The sequence below is a fragment of the Alternaria metachromatica genome (genome assembly GCF_023757995.1).
Source record: "Alternaria metachromatica strain BMP 0045 chromosome Unknown scaffold_37, whole genome shotgun sequence".
Lineage (NCBI taxonomy): Eukaryota > Fungi > Ascomycota > Dothideomycetes > Pleosporales > Pleosporaceae > Alternaria > Alternaria metachromatica.
In genome coordinates, this window is record NW_026055528.1 from 199610 (window position 1) to 222666 (window position 23057).

General features: G+C 53.1%; 6 protein-coding genes across 6 annotated transcripts; 1 reads left to right on the forward strand and 5 right to left on the reverse strand.

The window, feature by feature from the left end:
* Positions 1–1421: 1421 nt before the first annotated feature.
* Positions 1422–4781, reverse strand: J4E83_009854 (uncharacterized protein; the record flags this gene model as incomplete). Its single annotated transcript, XM_049336739.1, has 3 exons — positions 1422–4532; positions 4659–4665; positions 4777–4781. The coding sequence occupies 3 exons, from the start codon at positions 4779–4781 to the stop codon at positions 1422–1424; spliced, it is 3123 nt and encodes a 1040-aa protein (XP_049184165.1).
* A 589-nt stretch (positions 4782–5370) lies between these two features.
* Positions 5371–6516, forward strand: J4E83_009855 (uncharacterized protein; the record flags this gene model as incomplete). Its single annotated transcript, XM_049336740.1, has 1 exon — positions 5371–6516. The coding sequence occupies one exon, from the start codon at positions 5371–5373 to the stop codon at positions 6514–6516; it is 1146 nt and encodes a 381-aa protein (XP_049184166.1).
* Positions 6517–6970: 454 nt separating this feature from the next.
* J4E83_009856 (uncharacterized protein) lies at positions 6971–7556 on the reverse strand (the record flags this gene model as incomplete). The annotated part of the gene is made up of 2 exons (XM_049336741.1): positions 6971–7075; positions 7131–7556. The coding sequence occupies 2 exons, from the start codon at positions 7554–7556 to the stop codon at positions 6971–6973; spliced, it is 531 nt and encodes a 176-aa protein (XP_049184167.1).
* Positions 7557–7811: 255 nt separating this feature from the next.
* J4E83_009857 (uncharacterized protein) lies at positions 7812–9334 on the reverse strand (the record flags this gene model as incomplete). The annotated part of the gene is made up of 4 exons (XM_049336742.1): positions 7812–8831; positions 8884–8945; positions 9008–9159; positions 9216–9334. The coding sequence occupies 4 exons, from the start codon at positions 9332–9334 to the stop codon at positions 7812–7814; spliced, it is 1353 nt and encodes a 450-aa protein (XP_049184168.1).
* A 4886-nt stretch (positions 9335–14220) lies between these two features.
* J4E83_009858 (uncharacterized protein) lies at positions 14221–17422 on the reverse strand (the record flags this gene model as incomplete). The annotated part of the gene is made up of 4 exons (XM_049336743.1): positions 14221–14466; positions 14518–15322; positions 15566–16889; positions 16945–17422. The coding sequence occupies 4 exons, from the start codon at positions 17420–17422 to the stop codon at positions 14221–14223; spliced, it is 2853 nt and encodes a 950-aa protein (XP_049184169.1).
* Positions 17423–21519: 4097 nt separating this feature from the next.
* Positions 21520–23028, reverse strand: J4E83_009859 (uncharacterized protein; the record flags this gene model as incomplete). The annotated part of the gene is made up of 1 exon (XM_049336744.1): positions 21520–23028. One exon carries the CDS (start codon positions 23026–23028, stop codon positions 21520–21522), a length of 1509 nt encoding a protein of 502 aa, XP_049184170.1.
* Between the last annotated feature and the right edge of the window lie 29 nt (positions 23029–23057).

Below are 23057 nucleotides of genomic sequence, written 5' to 3' on the forward strand. Positions count from 1 at the left end.
CCTCCCTCTTCTTAGCGTCTTAGTAGTCACCAATCCGGACTGTTATTTCCTCGCCCAACGCTCATGCTCAGCTTGAGTAAATCCGCTTCTTCGTTTCATACGTTCTCGGAAGTATAATGGGGGGTTTTGAAGTGAATTATCTACTTGGAAACCTCCTGTTACTTCTGAGGGAGTATGGGGGAACTGGTAACTGGCGCATCTACTCGGGCTGGGTATGAAAGTTGGGGTGAGGGCTGGACTGAGAGCGGAGAGGGCAGAGGTGGTAGAAGTAACAATCGGCGTCTCTTCCAACACTGCTGCTCAGCTTAAGTAGTAGATCCGGTCGTTTGTTTCATACGTTCTCGGAAGTTGCGTGATATTGTCGAAGTAGATATCTCTCTTGACAATGTCACGCTACTCCTGAGGGGGTATGGGGGAACTGGCGCATCTACTCAGGCTGCGTAGTAGAGCGTAGTGGGAGATTAGACTGAGAGGGAAGAGGGGAGAGAGCAGAGGTGCCCGAAGTAACTATCGACATCCCTTCCAACACCGCTGCTTAGCTTAAGTAGTAGATTCAGTCGTTTGCTCTATACATTCTTAGAAGTGGCAGAAGCAGTTTTAGAGAAAGATCCTTCTCTTAAGAAACTTCTACTACTTCTAAGAGAGTATAGAACTACTGGCGCATCTACTTGGGCTGGGTAGTAGAGTTGGGGTATCAGAGTTGGGGTGAAGAAGAGAGAAGATTCGTTGGGGTAGGGAACAGATGCTCGAAGTATCCGTCGGCGTTGCTGTCCACGCTGCTACTCAGCATAGGTAGATGCAGTCGTTTGTTGCTTTTGTTCTAAGAATGTAAGAAACAAACAACTGCATCTATTAGGGCTGATTAGAAGCGTTGGTGTAAGGGCTGGTTGACAGGAAAGGGAAGGATAGGGCAGTTTCGCCTGAGAGGAGAGGGGTGTTGTTCGCAGTCTGAGGATAGTTTGCATATGATACCCAGATACAGAATGATTACAGTCGTAGACTTTGTATATACGTGTAGAATTACAAAACTCGCATCACATTAAAAGACTATCACCATGAAGTGGCATCTTACAGACCAGATATCGGCACCTCAGCCTGATCAGCCACGCGCAAATCATAAGCACCAACCCAAACTGCTCCACTCACCCACCCAGCCTAGCCAACCGCTCAACTCTCTCACGTTCCCTCTCTTCTTTCTCCCACATCTTCTGCGCTTCCTCAGCCCTTTCCCCTAGCCTCCTTCCTATACCCAATATCTCCATACCGAGGATATACCACACGAACTTGCGGCCGAAATGCCATTCACCGCGGAGGAACTGTAATTGGCCTACAAACCACCTAAGCAGCGATAGAATAGGTCAGTACTGCGTAGAAGGATGAGGAAGTGGGATGAAGGATGAGTACAGGGGATAGTGGGTGACTTACTGCCAAAAGATCCCCCCAATAACCATCCAACACACCACGCCCAACTTCACATTCTGCTCATCACTCAGAATGTTCCACGCTTTACTCTTGATCATATGTCCGTTTGCTCCACTCGTCTCATTCCCTCCATTCCCTCCATATCCATCTTTCCCTCCATTCCCAGCCTGTGGTAGTGTGCGCCAACAACCCAGTCCTACGGTCATGGGAAGGGTTGTAGTGACGCCGTTGGGTGCGGTAAGAGTGGATGTTGAAATCTGGGGACAGTCTGGGTCCCAGATTATGGGTTGGGTTGGTATGGGGAGGGGTGCGGTGCCTGTTGGGATAGGAGGGGGTGTGGGTATAGCTCCGGCGTTTAGGTTAGGATTCAGAGACGTGCTAGAGGGAAAAGCGAAGGACACGCCGGATGCCAAGGAAGGAATTGTCGTTTTGGACTTGTGGGAGGATTTGGATTTGGATTTAGAGGTCGTAGTCGGTTCTTCCTCAGCGTCATCATCGGAGTTGGAAGTTGCGGATTTCGTGGATTTGGGCTTGTGGGAAGTGGTTGTGGAGGTATTGTCATTGGCGGACGTGTCAGCCTCGGACTCTTCATCGTCGCCGTTGGGCGGTGCATCGTCTTCTTCAGGCGGGGTGTCATTGGCTGCTTTGGAAGTGGGCGTAGCTTCCTCGTCGTCATCTACATGTTTTGTCTTTGAAGACGTTGCCTTTTCCTCGACATCTTTGAATGAAGTGAAAGTCGGTGTAGCTTCATCGTCATCTTCTACCGGTTTTGTCTTGGTGGATGTCGCCTTCTCTTCGTCGTCATCGGATGCGGTGGCCGTCGAGGTAGTGTCATTACCCGTATCTGTCGGTTTCTTCTTGGTGGATGTGACCTTCTCCTCAACGTCCGTAGATGCGTCGGTAGTTGGCGCGCTGTCATCTTCCTCATCTGCTGCAGTCTTAGTATGTGACACCTTGCTCTTCGTAGACGTAGGCGTCTCGTCATCTCCAGCCGCTCCTTCATCAGTCTCAGCTCCTTCGCCAGGTATCATTTCCCCATCAGCCGGTAGCTCTTCCTCTTCCTCGTCTCCGTCCTTCGCATCAATTCCTTCATCATCCCCATCCTTATCCTCCTGTTTATGCGCAAACTTCGTAGCAATGGCCGTCTCCTCTTCCACTCCATCGGTACCAGAACTGACCCCGGTAGGTTCATCATCTTCTCCATCGATATTGAAAAACCCCTCGCCTTCCTGCTCAGGCTCTTCACCAGGCCCACTGAAGCTTCTCGAATGGATGACTTTTGTGGGAGTCGCGGGGTACCACATACGCCAGAGTAGGGAAGGTGGTTTCAGTCTCCCGATCGCCGCGTTACTCGACGCTGTGGTGGAAGCTGTAGCAGTAGAGACGGCACCCTTCCAGCTATAGTCGGAGGTATATGTCATACTGTTACCTGTCGAGTGAGGATTCGATTCAGCCCTGAAACCTACCAAAGCCGGCGTTGGCGCTATTAGTATACCGCGTCGCACAGCCCCGTTTGCAGAGTCGGTCGTCTTTATCGAAGTCTGATCAGCAATGTGCGCGGTTGATGGTGGGTCTGGAGCAGTCTCTACAAAGCTCTTTATATACGAGTAAAACGAGTTTATGCTTGCTTCAGTGAACGGCTCGTCGGTAGTTGTGCTGACCGGAACAGCGGCTGGTGTGGCGTTGGACGTCGTAGATGTGTCAAGGTCAGCAGGGTTTGCAGGGTCTGCAGCTGGACGCCCATACTCCCGGACTGATGTTGCAGATTCGGGTATATCCTCAGTCTCAGTAGCTTCGGAAATCTTTGACTTTGCCTTAGTCGAAGGTGAGGCGCTTTCTTCGGGTGCAGAAGGGTCGGCGTTCGCAGCTTTTGACACCGTCGGTGTACCTGAAGCTTCGACCGTCTTCGAGAAATCATCGTCGGCTCCGCTCGCTGTGAATTTGGTCTTGTGCTTGCTAGACACATCAGATGCTGATTCCGAAGTATCCAAGTCACTGTCCGAAGCCGTTGCAGACGTGGACTTGTGCTTTGAAGACTTTATTGCCTCAGATCCACTGCTGCTGTCGTCCGCTTTGGAGGTCTTAGACACGGTCATACCTGTACCTTCATCAGTGGTAGCAGATCCTGACTCGGAGGCTGTTTCCTCCGTAGGTACATGTTTTGTCGACTTCGAAGTCTCTATCTCATGAGTAATATCGAAGGTGTTTAACGTAGTTGTCTTGCTGGTCGAGGTTGCGGATGTCGCTGATGCAGAGTCATCAGTGTCAGTTTCCGAAGCGGTAACTACCGTAGACGCGTGCTTAGATGACTTCGACACACTCTCCGACGTTGTCTCGCTCGGAGTAACCTTCGGCATTTTGCCTTCTGATACCGAAGCTATTGCTGTTGAGCTCCCAGAACCTTTGCCACTCGGTGAACCGTCAACACCCTCCGCGTTCTTGAAATGGAGGCAGAAACTATCAGCCGCTTCTTGGTGAACAGGTATAGCCACGACCTTTGTGGAATTTCGAACAGCCAATTGTAGCTCTCCTTTTGGCCCACCCTCCGAGTCCAGCTCTACCTCGCTTTTGCAGAACGCGGAGGCTGTACTGTTGGACATGAACACTGAAATGTAGCCTTCAGATGCGAGATCGATCTTGATATGGTAGAGGTCTGTGTTCCTTCTATTGACGATGTTTGGTGCGGGATGAAGGGTGTCGTCGCGTTTGGTGTCATCGTCGAAATGTACGAAGCCGACTTGCCTCGCGTTGAAACTCACAGGTACGCCAGTAACTGGTGATTGGGAAACGGTAGGCTTCTGTCCACTTTGTCCCCTTGGCCAAAGGAATGCTGTTGCCATGGAGGACGCGGTGTCCCCGTTCATAGCCGCGAAGATCTCATCAGAGACAGATGCAGAGGAGTCAGACACCAAGCTTTCGCTCCTAACATGGTGGTCCTTTAAGTTTGTAGACAGTCTCCGTACTTCCGTGTGGTAGATCGTTTTTGTTACGGTGGGTGTCGCACGCTCGCCGCGTTTGATGGGAGCTGCTAGGGCGAAATCGAAAGCCAGAGCATGCGTGCTCAGGGATAAGGTCAGTACGCTGACAAGGAGTTTCATGTTGATGCCGCGCTGCGGTAGTATGCAGAAAGAACAGAAGAAGTGGAAACCCAGATGCAATTAGTGCACCAGGTTCGGTAGTGATGCATTGTCATTGATGAGCATGAGCTCTGGTGATGTGTACTTATCTTGAAGCACGCGGCCCCTGGAATGAGGTTATTGGAATAGACTGAGTGAACAAACACAGCTGTGAAGATATAGAGCAGTGCCGCGCGAATGGTGGTTATACCGTCCGCCGCCCACGTCAGGCGCAAACTTCATGTGCTGGTGGAATGTCAATGTCGCGTAAAGTGCAAGCTCGTGACAGTAACGGTAGCGTGCTTCGCCGCAGTAGCTGGGGATCATCACGCATGATCTCTTCGCTCGAAATTGCGCGTGGTTCAGTGTTGTCTCCCATGACGTGATCTGAAGGTTCTGCGCGTAGAAGACGTGATGGAGGATGGAGTGACGAGGAAGCCGCGCGCCGAAGCCGAGCAGCTCGGCTTAGTAAGCCAGCACGGCACGTTCCGAGGTCACGCATCGTTATCCGAACATCAACCACGATTCCCGTCTTCCACACACCACAATTGAGCCGCGCATTTCCTCCGCGCAATGAAAACCAACATTATTCGGTATCGCCGGCAAAGTAGCAGCTCCAATTGAGCTTTTCCGATGAATTTCAGTCAGCAGTATAAATTGACTTAGGCACCAATGAACCCCTCAGTTCATTCCGACACAAGTGCCGAGACAGCTACCTGCGGTACGCGGTGATGCATCATATAACCACCGCGCCATGCTCCTCCAACGTCTCTCTCCATCCCGTCATCTCCAGCTATTGAATCGTTACTCTTCACACCTGTCTAGACGCACAATGGCCTCCCCCATCAAGCTCGCCGTCCTCGATGACTACCACAACATAGCAGCCCAGCACTTCGCCCACATCGACCCTTCAAAAGTCGAAACAACCGTATTCACCGACACCCTACCGTCATACGCGCACCCGAAAACATCCGATGCCGACCGCAAAGCCCTCGTTGACCGCCTTAAACCCTTCTCCGCTCTTTCCACCATGCGCGAACGCACCCCGTTTCCAGGCGAACTACTGCGCCAACTGCCGAACCTCAAGGTCGTATTTGCGACGGGCGGTAACTTCCAGAGTTGGGATCTGGATACAATGAAGGATATGGGTATTACGGTGTGCGCCGCGCCTGGCAAGGGTAGGACAGATGGGAAGGGTAGTGGCACGTCTCCGCGATCACTGCCGGTTAAGCAGGGGGGTGGGCATCCGACGACACAACATGCTTGGGCGCTTATACTGGGGCTTGCGCGGAACGTTGCTGCGGATGATGCTGTGGTTAAGGGTAAGGGTGTGCCGGCTGGATGGCAGACGGAACTCGCAATGGGTCTACAGGGCAAAACATTGGGCTTGGTCGGCCTAGGAAGGATCGGCGCACATGTCGCAAGAGTTGGCGTGCTCGCTTTCGGCATGAAAGTAGTTTGCTGGAGCGCGAACCTGACACAGGAGAAGGCCGACAAGCTCGCCGAAGAGTGCGGGCTGCCTGTGACTGGCGGAGGCATGACCGACGCAAACGAGAAGACATTCAAGGTCGTCACCAAAGAACAGCTGTTCACATCTTCCGACGTAGTAAGCCTACACTACGTCCTCAGCGAACGCTCACGCGGTATCATCGGCGCACAGGAGTTGGGGTGGATGAAACCAACCGGCCTCTTAATCAACACCTCGCGGGGCCCGCTTGTCGACGAAGCCTCATTGCTGGACACGCTCCGACAAGGACGCATTCGTGGTGCCGCGCTCGACGTGTTCGACATCGAACCTCTTCCTGCCGACAGCCCGTGGCGGGCCGAAGACTGGGATTTCAAAGGCAAGAGCAGGGTGTTACTCACACCTCACATGGGATATGTCGAAGAAGGTACTTTAACAACGTGGTATGAAGAGACGGCAGAAAACCTAGAGAGGCTGATAGAAGGGAAAGAGCTATTGCATCGATTAATCTAACCCAGTCTCAATTCTACCGGAATCCCCTTCCTCTGCTCTTCCGTCAGCTCTATCCCGAAAATCTCCTTCAAAGCAGCAATCCGCTCCTCCTCTGTCTTACAATCCCGTACAATCTCGCGGTCAAGCCCAATACTCTGCTTAACCCCGCCTTCAAAAAGCGTCACACTACCCACGATCCTCTCTCCCGCATCGTCCATGAGCATCTTCGTACTAGTAACATATCTCGTGAAGAAAGAACTCGGATTCGTAGACGTAAACCACGACATGATCTCGTAATCCTGCGGCAAAAACTCCGTCTCCGTAAAGCAATACACCGGCGTCCATTTTCTCTCACCCTCACCCTCACCCTCGTCGCTCTCTGGATTATAGCAAACGTCATAACACCACAATTCATTAGACCGGTCTCCATACGACTCCGCAATAGCGCGTCGCTGAACACGAATGAGCCTTGGAGCTATACTCGTCGTCTCGAATCCATCTTGCAGCGGATACGCCAGATTGGGTCCCATGGCCCCCATGCCAACGTCGGCGACGTACCAGCCCCCATCATCGAATCCGACTAGATTCAGCATGTGGTTCCAGCCGTCGTATGTGGCCGCTTGCTGCCGACGTACCTCCGCGTAAGGGCTCATTGCTCGCGACACGCGGCCTCCACAGTTGCGCACATGGAATCCGAGGGAGCGCAGAACGGTGGCGAAGAAGGTGTTGTTTTCCATGCAGCGGCCGCCGCGGCGCTGGGTTACTAGCTTGGTGTATAGGGCTTGGGGGTTGAGTGTGATGGTTTTGTGGGGGGAGTAATGGAGCTCGAGGTTCTCGAAGGGGATGTGGCTGGTGTGGTGTCTGGTTAGGGCTTGCAGGAAGGGGAGGCCGTGCTGTTTGGTTGTGGCTAGCGTTTTGTCTGATAGTATGGGCGTGTCTAGGTATTTCTGGGGGAGACGGATGCGCTGGAAGTAGTCGCGTAGTTCGGAAGTGCTGTAGCGTGGCTGCTCGTCGCCTAGTGGCAGCTGTGTCAGACGAGAGGGTACTGGAGTGTCTGGCATATTGTAGAGGGCTGTGGATCGACCGAAAATGGCGTGTGTTGACTTGGGTTGGAGTAAAATGCCGGCAATGAATACAGGTGCCTAACAACTGACCAGTTTCGTAAACAAAAGCGAGAGATGCGCCCTGTGTGTAGATTCTAGTCGCAGTGTCCAGCACGCCCATTACCAGCTGTCAGTGTTACCCGTGTTGCCCCGCACTTACTGCTGGGCTTGTTATCGGGCTAGCGCATCGCGGAACAAGCGGGTTTGACGCGGCTACGCCAGGTCCGGCTTTTGCATTCTCGACAAGGCTTCGCCTACGTCACCCTGCACGTCGTGGAACCAGAGCCAGTCAAATCGACCTTGCTGAAGGCGAGACAAGATCTTGCCCATATCGTCCCCTGCTTCTTCGTGTTGGAAGAAGAGCATACGAGCGACCTCAGCTGCCTGCTCCAACTGCTTCTGGGCGCGTGGCCTGCGTACTGAGTCGTACGCGCTGAGACCAGCAACGATGTTTGCTTCGCTGTTTGCATCTGGTCCCGATGAGTTGACAAGCTCTGACAAGATATTCGAAAGGACCAGAGCGTCCTCGACGCCTTGAGCAGCGCCCGCTGCCTGAAATGGCAATGACGCATGTGCGCTATCACCTAGAAGAGCCACACGGCCTCGGTAGTATGTCGAAGTCTTCAAGTGGTGGAAGAAGCCCCATCGGATTGGATTTGCCTTCGCCAAAAGTTTGCGGAAGCGGTCGTCGACGCCTGGTCCTTCGAAATCGGCCATCATGGCTTCATGTGAGACCGTCTCTGTCACAGCGTTGTCCAGGTCCCAGCCTTGCTCATCTGTGAAGCACAAAAGGTAGTTGAACTCCTGCAAGGAATAGCGGTAAGCAAGGGGACGTTTCTTTGGTCTTGGACATGGGTACTGACTTACCTTTCCCTCTGATATACGGTACGTTACTGCGCAGCGCTTATGACCAAAGTAAAATTTGGCTACGTCGGTCAGATCTCCTAGAATAGCTTCGGCATCCGCCATTGGAATGACAGCACGGTAGCAATATGCATCAGCGTAGACAGGCGCTACTTGGTCAGGAAATTGCGGCTTCAGGACATGCTCGCGGACTGTGCTCTTGATGCCGTCAGCGCCAGCAAGAATGCTCGCTTCTGCAACTTCTCCATCGGCAAAGGTAAGGACAAGTTTGGATGGCAGCTGTTCGATGTTGACGAGGCGCTTGTTGAACTTGACATGTTGTCGTGGAATAAAGCTGGTCATGATATCAAGCAGTGTCTTGCGATGCGCCTAGTGCCAATTAGCAATACTCGTGTTAATGGCGATGAGGTGGAGCACATACAGACTTGCGCTCGAAATCAGGATGGCCCCACGCCGACTTGCCGTACCATGCTTGGTCTTTGCCTGCAATAACAGATTAACAATAGGCTCAGCGAGAAGTGGTGTGGCAAAGAAGAGGTCCATACCCAAACCCTCACTAAGAAGCATGCCCTCAAAAAAGATGTCTTGTTTGTCGGCACCCTTGTTCCCTACGCAGATCCTCTCATACGATGGACGGAATTCAGGCTCAATTAGATCCATGGCTCGCATGCCATTTGGCGCAAAGCCGATACCAGCACTGTGATCAAGTTAGCAAAGGAAGCCTAGGTGAGGGGCATGGGAATGAGAACATACCCCACAGCTGAATATTCCTTGGCGTCCTCATAGAGGGTGAAGGGAACGGATTTCTTGTGCAGCGCCATGGCCAGGGCGAGGCCACCAATACCCGCGCCTGGATGGCCTGTTAGTGACATGGGATAGAAGATGGGTTAGTGTGCAGATATGCATACCGATAATGGCGACGCGAAAGTCGCTGTTCATGTTTCCGACCACGATGTACGGAACGGTGCTTGTGCTACGACTCTGGCGCGACGATGACGCGCAATTGGGAAGAGCGACGGACAGTTATGGACAACGATGGACAGGCGATGCAAGGATGCAGTAGGTAGGCCGCTGAGTGTATCGAGTAATTCATCACTTGGGCGGTGTCGTGGTGGCCCTGTTGGCTCGAGGCGTGGTTAGATGGCGTGCCGCGATTACCCCGGGTTACCTGGCACTAGGTAGACGCTACCACGCCCCGGACGGGAATAGCCGGACACGTGATATCCCGCCCGTGAATAATAAAGCGGCATGTCCAGACGCTCCCTATTGTGTCGTGTCTCTCACCACCACCATGGCCACGGCGCAATCGGGGTCAGCCGCGGACACGGCCGCATCGACCAACAAACGCCGGCGCATTGCTCTCGCATGCAACGCATGCCGTGTACGCAGGTCGAGGTGCGATGGACGGCGCCCCTCATGCTCGTCCTTCTTTCGACGTCTTTCATTTGTGAGTTTCTTCATGTATGGATCTCGTTGGGGTCGCAAAGGTTGTGACTGGCTCGTTATCTCTATGCGTCATAGCACAACCAGGGTAGCGTGACGCGCTAGAATCATACCCGACCATGGAGACTTTCCACCCAGCAGATTTTCTTGTATATATAGCGAGCCCCATACAAAATTGAAACTCGCGGATTACAACAGCACTTCAGATCAACTTACCAACCAAAATTGAACACCCGCCTTTTCTTGTGTCGCTTCCACAAGGAATCACTATGTCGACTCTAACACAAACCAGCACTGGCATTACGCCTCCTCGACCAACACACCACATCAGAGCGGACGGAACTCGCGGGCGCCGAATTCGCTACCCACCACCACCGCGCCCGACGCCTAAATCACCATCGTACGCCCAGATCAAAGAACTCTGCGCCATCTGGAAATTCAAAGACTGGAGGGAGCTGCCCGCCGAGCACTTCGACCGTGCCGAAGCATACTTCTATGACATCAGCACCGGACCTTGGCATAGCGAGGCCAGCCGGAGGTGGCGCTTACATTGCGCTCTGTTGACGGCAGTTCAAGTTGTCATTGCCGCGCTGGGATTCCCAGGCATGGGCACTGCCTGGGGGACGAAGTACATATTCTCGGCGCACTACACGGATGACGATAGAATTCCGGTGCTGCCGGAGTGGCTCCACGAAATCGTGATGGTCGAAAAAAGTTCTCTGGACGGTTATACACCATAGTGAAGTAGGGCAACAGCAAGACGACCACATCGAATCAGCGAACTGGTGATGGAGAGGTTATGATAGGGGCTGCCGACTACATGGCTGCTACTATCTCACGATTGAACTGGAATCCGGGCCGTTGAAGAAGACATCACGATTCTGTTCCGAGGTCTCATAATCTTTTTATCACTTCGGAACGCGCGACAACACCCTCAAACCGCAAAGACCACATACAGGACACCCATCGCAACACTTTCAACCCCAAAATGAAAGACTCGATCATCCACGCCACTGCCCCGACCGTCCATGGCGCCGTGCGAGCCACAAGTCGACTCAAGCACCGCGTCGTCCTCCAACTCGGTCACCATCAGCAAGGTCACCAAGACCCAAGATCGCAACCGCAATCGCATCTTTGGCCTCAACAGCAAAGATGATAAGAAGGTTGCCAAGATCAATCGAGGGCAAGGGCAAGGCGAAGGCATCCGGCCAGGCCACAAGCAGCGCATCCGACCAAGACACGAGCAGCACATCCGGCAATGGCAAGGAGCCAGAGCGGCGGTCTAATAATGGGACCGAGGCTGTTGAGACGATAGGTCAAGAAAGCACCCAGATCCAACCTTACTGAGAACACTGAGAATTCAGGAACCGATATTTCGACAAGGAACGCAATGAATCTCGGCTTGGCAACTACAAGCATCCTGATACTGTGCTAGTGTATGCAAATATCTACTTCAGAACTATACATCGTACTCGTAATGCTCTTTCTGCTCACCACTCATCACATGTAGTCCTCTGAGTTTCGTCCTCCGCGGAGGCAAGCTCCAAGCGGAGCCCCAGCAGACACGCCTCCAGAAAGTATGCGTCTAGACACAAGAACATACTTGTGTTTTCCAGAATGCTCTCATGCGGCGATCCAATATGTAACCCCAATGGGATCTTTACAGAATTTTCGATGGCATCTAATGCCCCCGAGTCTCCAGCGACGCCAAACGGCATGCCGTCGAACCATTCGATTATACCGACCCACCTGTGTATATCAAGGTCGATGAGGTCCTTGTACTCAGCGAGTAGATCTTGCTCGTACTCCGTCTCGAAACCCCCTTTCATGGTGGGTCGTTCTGGCTGTGGCTTGTGCTTATAGGATGGGAAGCGCCATCGACTCTGAGGATTGCGATGTCCCTCATTTGATGAGGAGTACCTTTGCGTATGTGGTGGTTATGTAATTCGGGAATCATGAGCGGCTCGTCTCGCTCTGCGTCATCGCAGTACCATGGATGGGATGGAAGGGAACCAGAATATCGAATCGCACACACCGCAGTGAGTCAACGGTCGAAAGAAGCGCCATCGAATTTTGTCGAATGTACCCATTGTTGTATCGCTGGAAAGTTTATCCACTCATTCGAAGGAAAAGTCGAGTAGGCTTAAAGCCTACATCAAATTGAAGAGACGCAAAGTAGATGACCCAACGTTCATGTAGGCTCCAGGGTGCTCGAAGTCTCCTTTGAATGAAGTGCGTCCTTGTGCACCTAAAGATAGCCCATGCGCTTCATGGCTTGATTTCGGTGCTCAGTGTCGGTGGGAGATGACATGTCTGTGTGGTTTGCGCGTGGTCTCTGGATATTAGATATTGGATATTGGAGTTGCTCGGTAGTAGTTGAGAGCTGGGGAGTTGTATCGCGTGTTTGCGTTACTGAATAGCGGTGCCCTCACCTCTTCTGCCTTCCAGGGACTGTGATAGTACAATAGATCCATACGTGGGGATGCCGCGCGAAAGGTGTTCGCGTCGTTCTCGTCCAACGTTGAGATCTCCACTCCGATGGAGAAGGGCTCATGGCAACAAGGGTGTTTCAACAACACCTTCGGCGAAATCCGGCAACGACGAGCTGAGGAAAGAAAACTAGAGGCCAAGGTTTCCGTCTTTCAAAGCCTTTTACCGTATACGATGACGCAGCGGAACGTCCTTCCGCATTATATGGGGGTGCGGAGAGGTTACAACAGCCGCGCGTTGTTGAATCTCGGTCTCTGCGACGCTATTGTATTCTCCAAAGTGGGGTTTGTCGCAATCCGTATCAGCATACGTCCGTGTCGTGTTCTTTGACGGGACGTATTTTTTCATTCCGCGAGAGTTCCCATTCCAGATCTCCGAGGTGGGAGCGGTTCCCTCGGGTATATATGTCATGTTGAGATCGGGGACTATCTTCACGAACGGAATCTGAAGCCAATTTGGCAGTATGGCTACCGAGTTTTCGGATGCTGCGGCGACGTGGAGGACCGTTGCCCCGGCTTTTGGGGGGAGATAAGGCGTTGCTTTATGTTCTTGATATCGATGCGGACAGTAGCGGACTCCATAGTAGTAGTGAAAGGGACGATAGATAAACTTCGCGCAACTACAGCAGGCAGGTTAACATTGGCGTAGATAGAATGATTCTTGGTTGTGATAAATACCCAAAGAATTACAAGGTTTGCAACAGCCTGAAGAAGAGCATATGCGATAGTAGGAAATTATCGCGAGTTGTTGAATCTGGACGAGGTTCACTGGTGAACATGCGTGCGTAGGCGCAAGTGACTGCTGCGTCGGTTTGGTCTCGGAATGACGCACGGGAATTCCATTCCGCTATACCGGCTTTGAAGTCCGCGATAGTTGCGTCAGTCCGTATTACGGTTGCATTGTATTTGTTTTCCCATGGCCTATGGTTTGGATCGTTTTCGACTGGGGATATCTCCGTGGACGGATAGTCTTCGTCCTTGGACCTTTTCCCAGAGCCTTCGGGCTGCTTCTCCGATGATGCGACGCGCTTGATCGGAGATGATGTGGACATATTTGAAGTATTGTATCAGATTTTGGTACGATGCGTTCTGCAAGGGGAAAAGGGGTGCTGTGTTGGGAAATGACGGGGCGTGGTCAATCTAGTACGATGTCAGAGGCAAGCACTTCCGAGGGTCACTACCGTACCTTGTATGCGATCTCCGGTCATACGGTGGGAGACCCGGAGCTTGTGGCCGCCTGAAAGAATATGTCGAGCCTTTGGTGAAGATCAATTTGGCGGCGATGGCGACGACGTTGGCCTCTTGGTCTTCCTACGACTTCGAGAACTTTCGTTGCGCTATCGCAAGCTTGAAGTCTCCGATGCTCATGTCATGGCGCAGCCCAACCTTGCAGCGGGGGTCGCCGTTGTGTATCTGGACCAGAGCTATTAACAAGGAGGGACACTAAGACAGGTATCTTCGATGGGGCGTACCCGAAGTAAGACACCTGGGTTATGTCTGACGGAGGCGGTAGAATAGTACGTGTGTGTGGTGAGGTAACGATGGGCTGCAATATCCACGTCGTCTCTGGATACGATGTATGTTCGTTGACATCAGTCCGAACGTGTCGATGGTGCGATGTGAAAGGCAGCGTGAGGGAAGGACGTTACATTCAACATCAACATGGCAAGGTCGGTCATTGACTGCGAGGAAGTACATTCGGCAGCAGGGCAAGTGCACCCACAGCCCTTCCGTATCTGCCATAACTAGGCAACAGCTAACTCTTTGTCCTCCACAACACCGTCGTAGTCCCCAAATGTAGTAGTGATACCGCGCCAAAGGTATATTCAATCCGCAAAAATGTCAACTTCCTCCTCGTCGTCTTCCTCGCCTTTCCCCTCATAATCGCTGTCTAAAAGAGCGGCCAATAACGCCGCGTCGTGCTCATTCAACTTCGGGACTGCAATAGCACTTGACTGCTTCCGCCGATCATTCGGAGTTCCACCGTGTATCGGAAGGCTCGCATAGCCCACGATAGTGTCGGCGCAGCGCTTGTCGTGGCGGAAGCCGCGCCATTTGGCATAGCAACGTTGCTAATGGTGTCAGTATACCGAAGTCATAGTGGTTGAGTGTCTGTAACTTACAGCCGGAGTCATCCAGGAAAGCGCCTCGTCGTCGTCTTCAAGCGTAGCAGAATCGGCGTAGCGCATCTTGAGCGTCTGCTCGCAAGCGAACACGTACTTGGCGCGGAACATGTCTCTCACCGACTTCAGCTTGGCCTTGACGTCTTCAGTACCGATCTCGAGGTTGTAGATCTTGTCCCAAGGGATCGACTTGCCGACATCTCCCCACATCGCGGCCGCCATACGTTCCGGGTCCTTGTCAAAGTCGCCCTGCCAGAGAGCTTCGAGCTCAACCGGGGTAAGGTCTTCGACAGCCTTGTCGGCATTCGCAGCCTGCTCCTTCCATCCGCATATGATCATGGCTACCCGAGGATAGATGAAGTCGCTCATGACCTCGGCCTGGAACTCCGACTGATAGTCCCTCGTCCGCTTTCTGGCGCGAGCGAACTCATCGGACGACTTGTCGCTGATCCCGCAGCCAGCGAGTAGGGCGATGGCGTCATCGTCGGTGAGCTCGTGCTTCAATATGTAGACGATCCTGGCGGCAGGCTTCAAGGTCGAGCTCAGCATCATCGGGGTCTTGACTGGCGGCGAGGTACCAAGGAATGGCTTCAGCCAATCGGCTTCGCTTGCCCAGTCGATGCTGTTTGGCTGGAAGCTGCCGTAGCTGCTTCGTGTCTTCGCATAGTTGCCGGCGACACGGCCGCGGTTTCGCACGATGGTCTTGGTGACTCTTCCAGTGTCGATCTGATCGGACGCCTCACCTTGCGAGGCGGCGGTGGCGGGCGCGTAGCGGGCTCGGACGAGCTTTGCTGCTTCGAAGATACTGTGTGCGACCATGTTGATGCGACGGGCGGAGTGGCGACAATAATATCAAGCGATGTGTGAGAACGAATAGAAAGAGTAGTTGCAGGTCGGAGTCGATACTTTATACGGTAGTGCCTAGCGTAATGGGGTTTTCGAGACTGGGTTCAAGGTGAGAGCGAGCTCGCGGTGACGCTTTTCCCCCTGCCTTCACCTCGCCCTACAGCGACTAGTCGCCGCCGCGTTGACCGCAATTTGCTCTTACATTGTTCGGCGAGGGCTCTTTTTCTTCTGTGAGCCGCGTTGCATGCCTGCACTCTTCCTCCTCGGCGTTTGGGTAGCCGCATCCTGGGGTAGAGGCTCACACATCTGCTCGAGAGAAGCAAACATCTCAGGCTTGAGGACCCACTCCCCCGACTCTTCCTCCTGCACATAAGGTTCTTGCAGGATCCACTCCCGCCACTTCTTCATAACCTTGACTACATGCGCTTGACTGGCTTCAAACCATTCTTTGTGCAGCTTACCGCAGCCTTCACACTGCCTTCGCAGTCTACATCCCTTCAGCTCAGTGTGTATGAGCTGCTCGACGCGGTGGACATGCGGCATCACCACCTGACTCTCCACACTGGAGTGATAGTCGTGCTGGTGCTTGCACTTTGCGTTCCAACTCTTGAGTCGCTTGGCCAAATCTTTGGTGTGCCCGATCTTCACCATGCCAAAGAAGGCCTTGTCCCAGAAGAGGTAAACGTAACCCGGAGTCAAATCTTTGGTACCTAATGGAGAGGCGGCCTTCTCGTGAAGAGCCGAAAAAACGGAGAGCCCCCTGGTCTTCTTCGGTTCATAAGTCCTAAAGCCTGATGAGGGGGAGAAGCGGGCGTTTGTCTCAACCGTTGGCAACTTGGACATTGGCTTTAATTCCCGCTTGGGCTGTGTAGGTGGCTTGGGTTTCGTCGCAATGATGGCAGCTCGAGCAGCGTGATCGTTGGGAGCGTCTATGTCACTGATCGTGTTGACCCATTGCATAAGCGTGGATTGGTCTAGTGTGGTCATGCGTGTCGTGCCTTCAAGCTTGCTGCGCAGTTGCGATAGCCTGGATCCAGCCTTGAGTTGTCTCAACGCCGCATGTTGATGCCTGATGCACATGACCGACTGCACGATCGCCTCGATATTGCGAAGCATACCGCAGTAGTCCTCTTGTCTGTTACACTTCGAGACATTCTTCACTGCGCTAAGAGCGTCGATAACCGACCCCCTAGGCTTTGCCATGGAACTGCATCGTGTAGATGGGCATGTTACGAGGGACGCGGGGCAGTAGCCCGGAGCGCTGGCCAGTCTTGCGTGAAGGTCGTGTGGGACGAGTTGTTCTAGTAGCTTCGAGAACTTGCTGTCCAAAGGCGGATGAATGCGACCTTGGGGAGATGTAACGATGGTTGTCTCTTCACAAATAGCGGTATGTATAGCTGAAGCGATTGGTGTGGTGGAGGCTGTCTTGGAACGTGTTCGTGTACTGATACTGGTATTCTGCGTGAAAACGAACGTGGGGTTGCTGCTGTATTTGACGGTAGCAGCTGCGACGCTTGCCTTGGAGACTGTGATGTGTTAGTCAGATGTGATCGCTATCAGCTTCAAGATGTCTCGACGTACTCTCTTCAAGCACCAAGGTGACGCCTCGGAACAACTTCGGTTGGAAAGGGTCATCCTGTGCCGCTGTCACTTCTTCCTGGAAAAAGGGCTGCGGAATCGCTGGAGTCACTCCAGCGCCGAAAAAAGGCTTGGAGATTGGGGTGAAAAGCAGCTTTTTAGAAGAATCAGGGGGTGTTGGAGGTGTGAAAGGCGTCAGGATGCTTCGTGGAGAAGCACCGGTCGTCCGCTTGGTGGGCGTCTCGGGTAAATCCCACATGTCGTTGAACCCTGCCGGAGACGACGTAGTCGATACTGTCGACGCTGGTGACATCCAGGAGATCTTGTTAGGGTCTAGTACGGATAGCACACCACGGCTACTCTTCTCTGAGACCGGTGTGGGTAGGAACGTAGCGCAGGGCTTCTGAGCTGTATCATACCCACACTTGGGTGTCGGCAGACCGCCTGGTTGGATGCTAAGATCTTCAGTAGCGAATGTCATGATGATAGCTCTGAGAAGACACTGGGTGGCGTGATCGATGGGAAAATGCAAGAATTAATAGATGAAGTGGGTGAGATGGATGGGTCGTTTGGTGCCAGCAGAACCTGAGTCCATGCCAGTATATATCCTCAGCCTCGCGGAGCCAAGTGCATTGCCTGCGACCACCACACCTACCCATCTCGCTGAAACCTTTGAGGTACTGCGATGTCAGCCTCAGTCGTTGCAGTGGCATGATACGAGAAGCGCATAGGCTGCGGCAACGTCCATCCGCGTAGACATATTACCATGATGGGCAGGTGTATTCGCCTCGCAAACGTCCATGAATGACTCAAGGACAAGATGGATTCGCAACCATGAGGCTTGTGAGTTTTGGATCTTTGGTGGCTGCATGACCCGTGCCGCAGAGCCGCAGGTGGTTGCCTTGCTCAGCCTACCACAACCACAGGGTATGAGAGCTCATCGTTAACGACCCTCCGATGAGACTGTATCTAGAAGTTAGTCTCTTCGGCGATGAAGACAGCTGTTGAAAGCAGATTTGGCGCCGGTGATCGAAAGACCGGGAAACGGATCAAGCACCTTGAACTGCATGCTCTCGCAATAATCTGGGTAGCATTTTGGCCCCAATCAGGAACAAAGCTTCGAAACCTCTCGCGTAGTATGTCGATGGGTGGACCGCAATTCTACCAGGCTGCACGCACCTTTCCAGGCTCGTATCGTGTTGAACGCGTTCCTACCATTTGCCGTCTTTCGACCAGGACGTGGGGTTTGAAACAAACGTCGTGATCTTGCCGTGGACCGTGCTGGAACGCGCGCCGTCGGCGAACCTCACGGAGGCGATACACATCGAGATAATGCAAATTGAGCGGCATATGAAGCATCGGTAGGCATGCTGACAGATTTTCTGAAACGAAGATAGATGCAGTGAAGTCCGTGAGTACATCGCGCTGAGTGAAAGCGAAAGCGAAGGGGATGGAGATTTGTTGTTCTCGGGGACGCGTCGTTGGCACGTGCGGGGCCGCCACGTGGGACGGCAACCGCCGCGGATCGGCTCTTTACGGCCGAATCCCAGCCACCTGTAACCATGAGCACCACAGCGACAGTCACGACGCAATTGAGCCTTGCGAATATCGAGACGCCCTCATTTAGACTGGTGGCATCATCGGATCTTAGGGTGCAATGCTGACATTTGGGTATCCATGAGAGCCCCGGGGCCTCGTCTTTCTCCAACCCCGATACTACTCTCCAGAATCTAGGATGGCTTCAACCACTTCATAGGCCTCCTTAACCACGGCCCTGGTCTCTTCGTTCAACCCATCCTCATCCATGCTCAGATCCCACAGCCTCTTCTCCCACAACCCCCACCGCTCTGGTGTCAATCCATCTTGACTCGGCCACAGCTCTGTCTCGTCATCCAGCGGCGTCGCGAAGTGCTCTCGTAGCTCCTCGTGATCAGTATTCCAGAGCGCCCAGCCTCCGTCCCGTAGCCATATCGCCGCGACCCGTACGTCCAGAGCCCGTACTTGCTCGAGTGGTATGCTGTGCGTGTTGGATTCAAGCTCCGGAGGTGCTTCGTGTACTCGTTCCAGTGCGTATCGACACGCGTAAAACACCGTCATAGGATAGCCCAGACCTGTCTGTCGGCCATATTTCATCAGTGCCGCTGAGAAGATGCACATGCGGAGGTATAGCTGGTCGGGTCTAATCCTCATCGTGCTGCCAAATGGATCTTCTTCGGTGCCTGGATCGCGTATACCATTCCAGTTGCGTCGTCCTAGGAGGATAGAATGCGCATCTCCCCAGTACATATCAAAGCCAGGTAACTCCGACCAGTGTAGTTGGCCATCGTGCTTAGCTTTATCACACAACCGTAAAACTTTGGGCTTCGAGGGCGGTCGCGCGCGAATGGCGTCTAGAAGAGCGATATAAGAGTCGTATGGTGGCGGACAAGACGTGACGGCAATGAAGAAGGCGTCCCAGAGCTCCCATATCGCTTGATCGGCATCGTGGCTTGCGGCGATAGCGTCGATGATTTTTTCCACCGAATAACCGAAGAGCAAAGGGTAGCCTCTCGATGTCAGAGCGTCTTGGACGAGCGAGAAGAAGCGGTTCGGCGGGGTGGAGCCAGGAATGTCGAGGATGCTCGTCATTCTGGCCGGAGTGCAAACTGCAGGCCGAATGAATAGAAAGTAGATTCGCGATGCTGGGTATCTTATCCCTTCTAATGTCGGCTTTGAAGCGGTTGCTTTAATGCGAAAAAGGCGTCAGGCGATAGTCTCGTGTATCATAGCATTTCCAAGGTAGGACCCTCAGGCAACTGCAGGCACGTGACTTGCTGAACCATGGTCGAGCTGTCCGATACCGCTTCGATGCGGAAGGTGGCGGGTAGACAGTAAATCCTCGAAATCTTAGAGAAGCTCACAAGGAAGTCGCGAAGGCTGACAGTTGATGGAATACCTACTGGTCCGTTTACGAGTGCTTACTACGCCCGATCACTCCAGTGCTGTCTTAGCGGGTTGCCCGTACCCCCACCCGCGTCGTGACCTCTTATGTCATGTAAACTCCGCTGTCGTATAACGGGCTGAATATAGCCCCTTCACTGTATACTGCGTTGACTAGACCGCGTTGTGGGCTCTGTTTAGGCATCAACTCCAGTCTCTCCTCAAGAGTAAATTCCACTGTTCAACAAATGGATGTCCTCCAAATACTGAACAATGCCAAGGTCAGGTTGATGTGCATGTGGTGATGACTGAAGTCTCTCCTCGTCAAAGCTAAGAATGTTGGACTGACACAAAAACCTATCAAAGCATGACACTAAGGTACCTGAGGAGGTAAATATGGGCTCTCATATTGGATTATGGAATCCAGAGCAAGTCAGATCTTCATAGGTGTCAGATAATGGTCACATTCTTGTACGCCCGTTGCCCGGCTTGACAAAGCAACCACTCAACCATCGACAGCATCAAGCACCTCATCGATTACAGCTCCCACCAACATTCTTTCGAGCAAGCCAAGTTTCTCACATCAGACGAAGCGACGGTCTTCTCCGTCGAATTGTCGACCGGCGCATGTATAAAGAGCAGCGCAATCTTCCATTTCATGTAGCACACAACCACAGAGCACAATTACAGCAATTCTTCACCCCATACTTATACTATCAATCATGCAGCTACAAACCCTTCTACTCACTATCATTGTCACTTTGGCAGCCGCCGCTCCGGTCGCAGAGCCTCAGCGCGGTGTCCCTGACGGCAGTCGTCGTCTAGCCATTCGAGACGCAGAACCTCAACGCGTCGGCCCTGGCGGCGGCTGCCGTCTAGCTGTCCGAGACGCTGATCCCCAGAAACGTTTTGGTGGAGGGCGCGATCTAACCGCTCGAGACGCCGATCCCAAGGAACGGTTCCGTGGAGGCGGCGGTCTGTCTACCCGAGATGCTGAGCCTGGAAGGGTAGGCGGAGGTGGACACAATGGTGTACGCGCAGTTGCAGAGAGAGCTCCTGTTCCATTTGGAATCGTTGAGCCCCGCGGAGTCCGTGGGCCAGGTGGACACAATGGTAAACGCGTGGTTGCAGAGAGAGCTCCCGTTCCGCTTGCGATAACCGAAGCCCGTGGAGTTCGTGGACCAGGTGGTGGTAATCCCTAGATGCGCCATGTCCCCTTCCCAGTAAGTAATACCCAAGGCACAGTTAAATTCACGTTCTCTGGAAGAGGCTAACATGTCCCAAGTAGGAATGAAGGGCTTCGATGAGGGTAGTACAGTTGTAGCTACCAGGGTAGAGACTGGTTGAAATGTCGGTGACATGCTATTCGTTCATTGAGTTGAGGAAGACCGAGATTATTGTATGGAGCGTTTACACTGTCGCTACGTTGTATAGGTTAGCTCAGAGAGTAAATGATACCATTCGCGTATCGCATCAGATCGAACATGAGTAACAATGTGACGACCCGAACATGTCAATATGATTAGGCGTATCATGCCATTTAGGTACATATGATCCTACCACAACGCGCCTGAGGCTGCTCCTATCAATGAGGCTTGACATGCATGCATTCCAGACACTGCAGTGAACAATCGTGCGATGTAGTAGACATGAGATGAACTACACTTCATCGTCAGATGTCCTTTCCTTCTCAGCCTCCTCCAACTCCACAGTCCAAAGATGATACTTTGACCTCGCTCGAATCGTCGGACCGAACCGAAAGAACAGCCAGGGTACGGGCGCCATAAGCAAGGCGACGAACCCCAGCGTACTGCTAGCCCACGGCGTCCCCATCTTAACGTACATCTGCCGCGCAAACAGCGGGAAACCAGCCGTGAACAAAGACCGCATGACGGCATTAGCAGCCAGTGCGCTTGCTGAGAAACGCCCATAGCAGTCAGTCAGGTATGCGTTGGTTCCCAAGAAGAGCGTGACAAAGCCAATGCCGAAGGGTATGCCAGAAAAGATGCAAACGATCCAATGTGTCGGCGGATTTGCCGTCCATCCAAACCAGAAGAGCGCCATGGGGATGAACCATGCTGTGATGATGACATGTGGGAGTCGCGCCTCAGGTTTCGGGCCTCCAAGTTTCTTGACCCATATGCCGTGGATGTCGTTAATCCAGGGTGAGCTCGCCGTTGCGATCGCCATGCCGAGTCCGATACCCAAGAAGGATAGACCTGCGATACCCTCGCTCCAATGGCGCGTCTGCCGGAACACTACTGGGTAGGCGGTGAAGTCGAGATATAGTATACCCCAGACGAATGCGGAGTAGAGTCCCAGGACGAATAGAATGGGCTCAGTGAAGAGCATGAGCCATGGGCGGGTTAGGTTGGTAAGGTATTGCTCCTTGAAGGATTGGCGTGGGGGCTTGATGCCTGCCTTGGCCATTTTACGTTGGAGAAGGGTTGGCGCGTATGTCTCGGGGAGGAAGAAGAGCATGGCGGTGTACACGATCGCGGCAATGATGGTCACGACCCAATAGAGCCATCTCCAATCCAGATGCTGCGAGATGAAACCTCCCGCCACCGGCCCTAGGACTGGACCGAGGGAACTGCCCGTCGTGAACAGTGCGAATGGTACCGAACGATGGCTTTGAGGCCAGATGTCTGCCAAGCATCCGCCGCTGTTAGTCACAACGGGTGACCCAAAGAACCCGCTGAAGAACCGAAATGTCAGAAGAGCGGCAAGGTTGGGCGATAGCGCACAGCCGATGTTGAAGCAGAAGAAGAGGAACATGGTGATGCGGAAGACGATTTGTCTTCCCAGTGCTTCTGAGAGCGGTGCGAATAGCATTGGGCCCGAGGCAAATCCGACCAGGAATGTCGTTACTCCTAACGTTGCAACGGTCGGAGAACATGCGAATGTTTTGGTGACGCCAGGGATTGCCGCGGCGTGAATGCTTGAGCAGAAGGTGATATTCGCCGTCATAAAGACGATGACCATCGTCGCCGTCCATTTCTTTCGGGCGGGCCAGTTGAGTGGGTGTTCGTCAGGGTCGAGCTTGATCCGGTAGGAGCCATCTTGCATGACTTTATCGTTGAGCACTGCCTTCTCTCCCGATCCATGCTTGACGGAGGGAGAGATGAGATCTTCGGGGTCTTGGATAATCGTGCCACCTCGATACATGGCGGGCGACAGATAATGAGGAAAAAGGG